This window comes from Aedes aegypti, chromosome 3 (assembly GCF_002204515.2).
Source record: "Aedes aegypti strain LVP_AGWG chromosome 3, AaegL5.0 Primary Assembly, whole genome shotgun sequence".
Taxonomy (NCBI): domain Eukaryota; kingdom Metazoa; phylum Arthropoda; class Insecta; order Diptera; family Culicidae; genus Aedes; species Aedes aegypti.
This window is the reverse complement of record NC_035109.1, coordinates 346,313,614-346,324,707: the sequence shown is the minus strand read 5'-3', so window position 1 is coordinate 346,324,707 and position 11,094 is coordinate 346,313,614. Positions and strand designations below refer to the sequence as shown.

Below are 11,094 nucleotides of genomic sequence, written 5' to 3'. Positions count from 1 at the left end.
CTTTCGCGTAGATGCTTGTGCCCATAAGATCATCTGAGTATAGTTGAGCAGAAACAGTTGGCATTGGTCAGATAAGGAGTCGCATATGAGACATTCATGGGTAGTACAAGAAGGGTATGTTAAATTGCCGTACCTGAAACACAAGACGACCTGGAGCAGATGTTGAGGTTGATTTGAAGGAGAACCACAAGATCACAGAATCTGGACGAGAAGGCAGAATTTTGAAGAGGAAGTATACTGCCCTTCTACGCCTACTTATCCCATGTTCTATGTAAACCTTATGGACCGCGGGACAAATATGCGTATGTAGAACAGCAGTAAAGCCTGGGAGCTAAGGTGTAGTCTATAGATAAGAAGTCGGCGGCCAACATGTGGTGTGGTTGAAGTTGGATGCCGTTGCAGGCTTATCGAAGAACCAGCTTAATGGTGTTAAAAGGAGCTTGGTAGGCAGATGGAGCTTGGTGAAAGATGCAAAAGGTCAGGAGGCGTTCGAGGCTAGTAGGAGTTCAGCAGATATGAGGAATTCGGTGTCAGAAGGAGCTGGCTGGCAGGTCGTTTGGTGGAGAGATTGTATAATGAGGAGGAATGTTAGAGAGCTGGTACATCACTAACACCTGCACTGGATAAGCCAGTAGGTAAACTTGTAAGGAAGAGCGTTATTGTGAACGAAAAAAGATTTGAACAAATGACAGGTGCTGAGCTGGTAGCGCTATCAGTCAGCAGCCTTCGGTGAGAAGGAAGGTTCTTAATATTTAGTATTTTAACGGGTTATACAACAATGGGCCTTCCTTAGCCGAGTGGTTAGAATCCGCGGCTACAAAGCAAAGTCATGCTGAAGGTGTCTGGGTTCGATTTCCGGTCGGTCCAGGATCTTTTCATAATAGAAATTTCCTTGACTTCCCTGGGCATAGAGTATAATCCTACTCGCCACACGATATACGAATGCAAAAATGGCAACTTTGGCAAAGAAAGCTCTCAGTTAATAACTGGAAGTGCTCATAAGAACACTAAGCTGAGAAGCCGGCTCTGTCCCAGTGGGGACGTCAATGCCAAGAAGAAGAAGAAGAACAACAATGTAAACATTGCGCAGAACGGGATTCTTAAGCATGATTGGCTAGATTGGAGGAGGGGAACTATCGGGAACGTAGAGGATACAGGACACTGGATGACTTCTGGCTAGTAGAAACAGCTTGTGTGACCAAATCGAAGTCAGGAGGAGCTCGTGTGATAAAATCTGTTCTGCTAGAAGTTGTTCGGGTTGTGGACGTAGTTTGTACAAAGTCTGAAGAGCTTCAAGAAATGAGGAGAGGATTGTGAGCTGTTGATTGAAGTATCATTTCCCGTCTAGTTGGAATTCCCTGTCGATTTCGATCGGTTGTAATCAGGCTGTGGTCTGCATGGTCTTAGTGAACTAACTTCAATAAGCTGAACACTAGCAAAATCTTCGAATAACCAAGTGAACGAAATACTTTTTGGCCCAATACCCTGTAACAAACTCGTTTTGGCCGTTTTTCCAGTCATGAGTGAAAATACCCGTAGATAGCAAAAAAACCGCTTATAATGCTTATCTTAAGGAGTGTATCGAAAAGTAGTCGCAAACTTTCAAAACTGTCCCAAAAATAATGGGTTGAACCACACAAACAATTTTTTGATCAAAAATGCTTTACAATGTATTTAAAAATGATGATGTGGTGATATTGTTTCAATAACCTGGCGTTTTGCATAATAATTTTGCAAATTACTAACAGCTGTCGATGAAAATCTTGCACACCTCTGAAAAAATTGATATGTTAATAAATGTGTTAAATTTTAAGAAAAAATGGTTTTTGTTTATGCTAATATATTCTGTGCCACAACCCTCATGACATAGTGTAAAAAATATTTTGAAAAATTCATTACCAAGCATTTGAGAGCAAATATAAAAATAAAAAAAGTCGATTTTTAGGGACCTCGTTTTTTTGATTTTTTCTTTCTACACGTTAATGGCAATATCGAACGATTCTAATAAATAAAAAAATGTTTTTTGATTGGAAAAGCTTCTTTGCATATTTATAAAGTAACGTAAGCAAAAAATGTTACTCTATATAATTACCGCTGTATATGATAGACCTTCAAAAGTTGATTAAACAAAAGTGACTTTCTAAAACCGACCTCGTTCCAATAATTGAGCTTTTTTAGAGCAATAATTTATTATTTTTTTTTGAATTTCTTTTTACGTGCTGTGTGAAGTAAACATATTTTCCGATAGAATAAGCTTTTCATCCTATTTTGTTTGATATACATTTTGTTTAATACAAATCATCGAATCTTCAGAAGACACTTCAAAAATGTAATTTTGTGCAAGATTTTATTTTCCATGCTTTATAAACCTTGTTGTATTCATATTAAGACTGCATATTATTCAATATTTTTTTAGCTGCTTCAATATTTGATGACACGATGAAGATTTGTGTGAAAAAAGCTTTTAAAAAGATGAACTATGCTCTGAGATATACCGTTTTGAATGTTTGCGACTACTTTTCGATACACTCCTTATTTCAGAAGCCTGTTTGAGTCTTTGAAAGAATCCTTGGTTGGAATTCGCTAAAATTTCAAATCAACCGTAGAACTAGTTATGAATAACCACGCATTTGTTATGAAACGAGTTGAATCCCTCGAAGGTTTTTCAAAAATATAGTACCAAAGTAACTATGCTGCTGAAACTACAATTTATGCATAAAGACTATGTATGTAAAACTAATATTACTGTATAACCACAATGAACCCGTTAACGCCCAAGGTATCCCACAATTGTGCTTAAGTCCCAAAAGTGTTATCAATAGTTACGTTCCCATGAAATAAACACAGGTGCAGCCAAAACAAAGGTGCGGATCCAAAAAAATGCTCAAAAGTGTGTCATCGATACCTGATAGCTCCATAGAATAAATTTTGCATTTTATTAAGACACAATTAATCCTAGTTGATCCTTTAGACACAGTAAGAGTTGTAAAAAATATTTTCGGTTGGAGACGTTCAACTCATTTACTACCACTTACACTTACTACAAAAAAAAGTTACCTTCGTCGTTTTCTAAGCGATTTTCAATTTTTCGCAGCAATGGAAACAGACACTTTTCGAGATCAATATCCATTTAAAATTTATTCAAAAGGATAGTTAATCCAAAGTTATTTGAACAAAAGGTACTTTTGTTAATAAAGGGACCGAAGCTATCATCGACATAGGAAAAGATATCAAGATTTAGAACATCGAGATGTGGAGAGTCGACTGTAATATTGAAGTATAATCTGATTAAAGTTGTAATTAAATGAAAGCATCAAACTTATTGACCAAAAAGATTATGCTTTGTTGTTGGCAAAATAGGGTTTTATTTACGAAACTCAAATTCCTTAACACCCCATTTTGCATTTCCGTCAAAAATGACATATTTTCATGATTATCTCAGAAATCTGCCATATTATCCTCACAAAAGTATTTGACTTTTGATATACACGACGAGAGAATGATAGGGCTGTTCTTTGTTTAATTATTGACATACTAGAAGTTACTTAAAATTCGAGCTGAAATTATTTTTCATCCCTTAACACCCCATTTTACGGTAATTTTTAGGTAAAGTAAATTTTGAGTGTTTTCCAATACAGTGATACCTCCATGAGTCGATGTTCCATGACTCGATATCGACTCATGGAACCATACTGGAAACAACATTTCATGGTTTCTATGATGGTCCCTTGAAACAGCTTTCCAAAGGATTACTGTTCCATGACTCGATATTTCCATGAGTCGATGGTCCCTTCAATATCGACTCATGGAGGTTTCACTGTATTTATATTTCTGCTCAAACATGTTTTCTAGACTTTTAGAATGAAATTCATGTTAAAAAAAATGGAATGTCGTCGATTCAAGTTTGGATTAACTACCAAATAATTTAAAACAATGAGGGTTTTCTCTATTTTTAAGCAAAATAAGTTTTGGATGTAATCTTAAATTTTCATTTCATCCCACAGCCACGAATGCCATGACAAAATGGTAAAGTGTCATAAATAAAATAAAATAATAATAATTTCATCCCAAAACAAGTTAACCAAACTTATATAAGCAAATAAATACCAAAAAATACATGTAATCGCTTTGAATTTCGATTTGTAGGCTAAAAAGCTCAAAACATGTGTTTCTTGTGGTTTTCTAAGCAAAAACAAATTTGAGTGTAATCAAAAATTTCTTTTTCTGGTAAAATATAATCACTATTCTTGTACAGTCAAATTTATTACTGAGAACTACATGTCGTTGCTTTACAGCTTGATTCATGGACATACAGTTATATAAAATTAGGTTTTTCAATGTTTATTTTCGGTAAAATGAATTTTGAGTGTTTTACTATTTTTTCCCCAAAGATGGTAACTGAATTTCTACAAGTAAGCTCATGCCATAAAAAAATGGCATTGCTTTATATATTGATTTTAATTCAAAGAGGTTGAAAATCTAGGGTTTCTCGTAAGTTTTTGGTAAAACATGTTTTATGTGTAATCCAAAATAACCGCTCAAATATGTTCACTGGACTTGTACAAGCATAGTTATACAGTAAAAGTATGAATGTTGATTTATATGCAAACAGATCGGAAACCTAAATTGTCTCGTAGTTTTTGGAGTAAAATAAATTTTGAGTGTAATCAATAATTTATATGTCTACCCAAAAATGTTCACTGGACTACTTCAGTCAAATTGATGCCAATAAAATCACATGTCATCGCTTTGACATGACGCTATGCAAACAGTTTCAAATAAAGAGTATTTAATATTATTTCTTAGTAAAATAAATTTTGAGTGAAACCAAACACTTTATTTCTGCTAAACCGTTTTCACTGCATTTCTACAAAAACTTGCATGTCAAAAAACTATATGTCATCGTTTTGAATTTCGTTTTATTGTTAAGTGTATTTTCCAAAATGCTAGGAAGTGTCTATTGCCAAATAACTTTAGGTAGACGCTTTTATTAAGAATCAATTAAAGTGGACGTTGATTTTGCATGATGCTCATTTGATGATGTTGAAAGAATTTTCGAAATCGCTTCGAAAACAACAAAGATATGCATTGTCAAAGTTTGATTCCCTACTTCTTCAGGGTTTTGGATATGCAGATGTAAGGTACATTTCTGTGCTGTTACTTCATTAGGACCTATCTGACATGAGCGATTTCTCTTCATCGATCCTCTCTTTTGATAATAACTTCGCTAAAGCAAGATAATAGAGAATTCTACATCCTACATTACAAAAATATGAAACGAAAAGAGAATCAGTTTTCTGAAACAGCGCAAAGAGAGCAACGATGAAGAGAAATCGATAATTGCAGATAAGCCTTTATGGCGCCACCTGGTGAGTGAATTAAGAATTAAAGGTCAATTCCAATTGTCCTCAATCACACGTTCTTTCGGGGACATCCGGTGGTCCCGAAAGTGGCCACTTTAGCCGTATAAACATAAACATGGCAAAATGAACCACCGCACACCAATGGACTTCGATATGGATATGAATTGGACCAACGACAGCACTCTCCTCTACATGTTCGGTAGGAGAGAAATAGCAATAAGAACTTTAAATAGATTCTGTATATGATACTCGGCATAGTAGTGGCCAAGTGCACGGAGTGCCTAACAAACAAAAGTAAGGAAAAAAACGATGTCCGGTGGTTATAGTTAGTCTACGTGGATGCATCTCAAAACTACACCAGTTGATTCGTTCAGAACTGTTTAAAGAATTAACATCGATCAATATTTGACAATATTACAGCGTTCCGAAATTGACCAAATTTTTACCTATCCCAGTTATTTTGACAACCCGCTGTACATTCTACATAGATCTACCTTGGTGTCGTACAAACCCGTGTACGTGATTGAACTGCAGATTTGGAGGCCCGAATCATACACTAAAGGTTTTCCTTTGAATATTGTGAAGATTTGCGAAGGATCATGCCTAAAGATCTCATCTGGAATCTACAAAGAGCTTTGCATGGATTTTTTCTAAAGACTTCAAAAAGATTCCCTCAAAGTAGCCTGTTTACGAATTGGAATTACTGAATGGTTTTCTAAAGACCATTGTAGAGATCTTTAGATTATATTTTATGAAATGCGTTGAAGAATCTATCGGGCATAACGTATTGACTACAACAAATATTGAAAGTCTCGAGTCAATAGTCTCAAGAGCACTCCTCTATGAATCTGTCATGAATGCCATATAACTCTCCACTGAAGTCTCCAGCGCATAAGCAAAGATCTTAATGGAGGTACTCCAAGGCTTGCGATATGTAAATATTCCACCAGTAATAAACCACATCTGTCTTCAGAAGATCAAGCAAAGGATTCATTGGTTTTAGACCTACCTAGCAATCCATAGGAATCTGCTGGAGATTTCGCCAAAGACATGGTAAAAAAAATCTTTCAAGGGAATCACAGTGTTCGTATCGTAGAGCGCATATACCTAACATATGTGGTTTAGTTTTTATTATAATTTTAATATTTCATCATTAATCATGCAAGAAACCATCTTACGATTTTGGAATGAATTGTGCGCTGAAGGTCTATCTAAAAATTATGGAAGGGTTAGATCATTGTTTACGGAATTCGTTGAGAATCTCCACCTGGAATTTGCCGGGTATGACGTATAGAATACACCAAATATTGAAAATCTCGAGAGCACTCCTCCTTGAATACATCATGAATTTTTAATAACTTTCCAGAACGTATGGCAAAAATCTTGCCCGAAGGTAAAGATTTCATCAGGAATAAACCACGTTCGTTCCGAACAAATCTGTCTTCAGAGGACCAAGTAAAGGAATCACTGATTTAAAACCTACCTAGCATATCATTAAGAATCTGCTGAAGATTTCAAGTCTGTCAAAGAATTCGTAGTGTTCTTAGAGCGGTCTAGTTTTTATTATAGATTTTTCAGTCGTCAGTCTTATATGCAGTGGCGTAGCTAGAGTTTTGTGGGCCCGGTGCGGAGATAGATTTGGGGGCCCCACGTAAAGAGGTTTGCAAAATATGTCTTTTATTAGCGAGTTCACACGTACCTTAAGTATATGTAAAGAAAAAACGTGATTAAAAGCACAAAAAAAAAAATTCGGCCAAGAAATAGTTTTTATTGCTAAGTCTTGTGGAACCTAAAAAATATATCTTCTTCTTCTTGGCATTACGTCCTCACTGGGACAGAGCCTGCTTCTCAGCTTAGTGTTCTCATGAGCACTCCCACCAGTAGCGCAACCAGGATTTGGTTCTAGGGAGCGTTTTGTAAATTTAAATTTGAGAAGGTATATTTTAAAATAAGAAATCGACTTGAAGATTTAGGTAAACTTCACTATTTTAATACGCACAGTGAATAATTTAACCATCAAATCTTGGTTTTGATTAATTTCGTAATCTTATTGATTAACTATCATCGTGAGTATCCAAAAAAATGTAATATATGATCAACACCTTCAAAATCTCGTAATTGTTGAAATGCCTAGTGGGATAATATGCTTTCACTAGCAGCTGAAGGCTTCAATAGCATTCTATTTTTTTCTCATAATCTTTAAAATCCAAAGAATATTTGATCCAGAAATTCTTATAATTTTACAATAGTTGCTAAAATATGGCTATATACTGAGCTGAATGAAACCAGTTAACTTTCCGATGACCACTGCCATAAGCATCACGCTGATGATGAGTACAAAAAGCGAGCTTTTTCCACATGTATTGTGCAAATCACAATAGTGCCACTACTGAATTTTCGAAAAGTTCCCAATACATATATCTAAATATTCGACTCACTTCTCACTCACAGCCTTCAGTTTATTATTCAAAAAAGGCAAGAAAATTTCGTTATTTATGGGTGTTTTTATTAAACTCTTCAGGGGTCTAAGAATTGAAAAAAAAACACAACTTTGAAGATGTATTTGTAAAAAAACCCTGAAATATAAATATGAATCAAAGTATGTTACTGCTTCGTAGCTGTATAAGATGTGTAGTGATAAGTTTCAAAAATATACTCGGTAATCCTTATTTTTTTCGGCTCTGGGGGGAGTTTTGATCCCCATATCCTCCCCCTGGTAGCGCCACTGACTTCGCATTCGTATATAATGTGGCAAGCAAGTACGATGATATACTTTTATGCTCAGGGAAGTCAGGGAAATTTCCATTACGAAAAGATCCTGGACCGACCGGGAATCGAACCCAGACACTTTCAGCATGGCTTTGCGCGGACACTTTCAGCGGACTCTAACAACTCGACTAAGGAAGGCCCCATAAAAATATATACACACTTAAATTCGGAAATCTACTTCGGTAAATGGATTCGCCGAGAATCCAACAGCTGATATCTCGGTAATTTTTTTACCAAGATCTCGGTAAATGTTTACCGAATATATGTTGCGATTGCCGGAATCTCGATAAAAAACTTGAATTGCGGAAATATCAGTAAACTAATAACCGAGATTCGGTAATGAAAAGTACCGAATTCTCAGCTGTTGGATTCTCGGCTATTCGTTTTTCTGAGGTTGACGAAATAATTTATGTGTATATAAAGCGATTTCTTCAGACGCTTCTATATGTTTCTATTTAAAAAGATCTTTAAAGATATTCTTGGATATGCGATTTCTTTGAAAACTCGTGATAAATTTCATAGGTAAATACCTGGTGCAATCACTAGACAAATTCTAGTATTGCGCAAACCACTTGAAAATACTTTGTTGTGGTTTTTTGTGCAGATCCAGGAGGCAATCAAGATAATATACTTGATTTTTTATAATTTTTTACGACGAAGTCCAAGCAAAATTCATAGAGGTACCCTAAAATGTTCCTTGGGGGCCGTCCATTAATTACATAAGGGGTTATGGGGGGAGGGGGAGGTTGAAAATTTCTTACGCGCCATACAATTTATATTTAAGGCGGGGGTGAAAAATTCCTAAAATTGTCTTACGTGATTAATGGACCGCCCCTTGAAAAACCAAAACATGGACAGATTCTTCTGAAGTAAAACTCTGGAACTTCTGGAACTGCTACCGAAATTCTCTAAATCCTAGGAATAAAAAAAACTCCATGTAAAAGAAGTCTTAGAAGACATTTTGCCGGAATATTTGGAAGGATTCTTAAATAAAATAAAACTGGCAGAAGTTACTGAGGATTTTTTTGATTTTATCACTTGAAGAACTTCTCGTACAGGGTATCCGCATATTATCCGTACTAAATTTGAAGACATGAAAAAACGCCTAAAATACCTATAAATTTCAATTTGATTATCTCAGTTTCTTACATTACATTCTTACATTCTAGCATTAATTTTAAAACTATCAATCATTGTATCTTTCACTATTTCATAGATGTATTAAAAACCAGACATCGACATAGATTTTAATTGTTTTGAATGAGAGATAATCTTTCACATATTTTGTTGTTTTGTAATTTACGGACACCCTGTAGTAATGAACAAATTCAAGAAGGGCTCCCAGGCAAAAATGAAGGACAAATCCAAAAAGATTTCCAATTAACTGTGAAATTCTCGAAAACTACAAAAATGAATACCAGAAAAAAGTCCTCAGATAAATCTCAAGGGGTATATTTGAAAAGGTATAATTCGTGGAAGAATCCCTTGAAACCTTGATAAATTCCTAGAACGATTCCTGTATGTAATCTTCAAGGATCCTTAAAAAAAATCAGGGTAATCATTTTCGGATTCTCTGTGGCATTTTTTTAAAACTCCTTCATGAATTGCCGTCCATATCGGAATGCCAAATCGATTATTATTAGCTATTTTATAGCGGTTTTACGCCCGAAGCAATTCTTTCAGAAATTGATTGAAAAATTCCAGGTAGCATTTCTCATAATGTTCTTTACATGAAAGCACTGGAAACAGATCCCTGAATTTGTTGCTGATGTTTATTCTGAAGAAATCCAATTAAAATTTCTGCAAAATATTCTGAAAGAATTTCTAAACGAATTCTTGAAAGAATCTTCCCTTTTTTCAACGAAACCTTGGAGGAATCTCAAAATAGGTTTAAACAAAAAAAGTGGTAAAATTCATGGCATAATTTCATATAAATTAACAGAAGTTTTTAAAGAAATGTCCTGAATTATTATTCAAGGCCATCAGAGAATAAATTCAGATGATTTTTGGTAAGTATTTTTGGATGACAACAAAATAAGGAATTTTTATTAGGTACCTCAAGCTCAAAGCTCACCAACGCTCCAGATTTCTGGAGGCCAACAAACTGGATTTGCATTTAATTGGAAATCAAAATTCATGAAGTAAATTTTTATAAATCCAAAGCCGTGATTAGACTCGACATTAAAAAAAGGTATCTGAGCCTACTTGGATACTTATGAGGTTTAGCTGAACGTGGCCCTTTTCGAAGGCTCGGTTCTTTTATGCGCCAAATTGATTGAACAACAACAAGGAAAATAACTTACTAAATAAATATTTGTGGAGGCCCCTAAAATGTGGGGACCCAAAGCGACGATCCACCGGGGCCCCTCTGCTGACTCTAAATCTAGCCCTAAAGTATTTAAAATAGGGGATAATCAAGGGGCCCCTGTACATAGCTAATCAAAATCTCCTCCAAAACCTATTCTTATTATACAAATTTTCAGTTTGGGATCATACAAATTGTCAATTTCCTATAAGCTAGGTCGAACTTTCAATACTATGAGAAATCTGCATTGTAATTTTGGGGCCCCTATGAGCTCGGGGCCTGGTGCGGACCGCACCCACCGCACCCCCCTAGCTACGCTACTGCTTATATGAGTGATTTTCAGATGGATCTTCTTCAGTACACTTGATGCTTTTCGCTTCACCGGACATTTCGATGAATTTCCAGTCAAATGTTTTTTAACCTATCTTTTGCATTTGCACTACGCAGGCCATCACTCACCTTGATCAGCGACGTAAGGCTGGAGGACGGTGTCACACTCTCACTCGAATTGCTAATGTTGGAGGTCGGATTTTCCGAAGTGCTATTACTTCGTGGTTTGGTTTCATTGTACTCATCGTTTGTCGTGGGTTCCTAAAAAAGGGACAATTCCAAAAATTAAAATCCGCTACACGGTGATGAAGGGACTGCCACTACTTA

At 35.6% G+C, this 11,094-nt stretch overlaps 1 protein-coding gene across 6 annotated transcripts in view; it reads right to left on the bottom strand.

Moving 5' to 3' along the window:
* LOC5566044 (uncharacterized protein DDB_G0271670) overlaps positions 1 to 11,094 on the bottom strand; it is a 201,655-nt gene that overhangs the window by 6,390 nt on the left and 184,171 nt on the right. For all 6 annotated transcript variants that reach the window (XM_021855762.1, XM_021855763.1, XM_021855765.1 and 3 more), the window contains one exon: positions 10,897 to 11,028. In XM_021855762.1, coding sequence (XP_021711454.1) covers positions 10,897 to 11,028 — 132 coding nt within the window. The remainder of the gene's footprint in view (positions 1 to 10,896; positions 11,029 to 11,094) is intronic.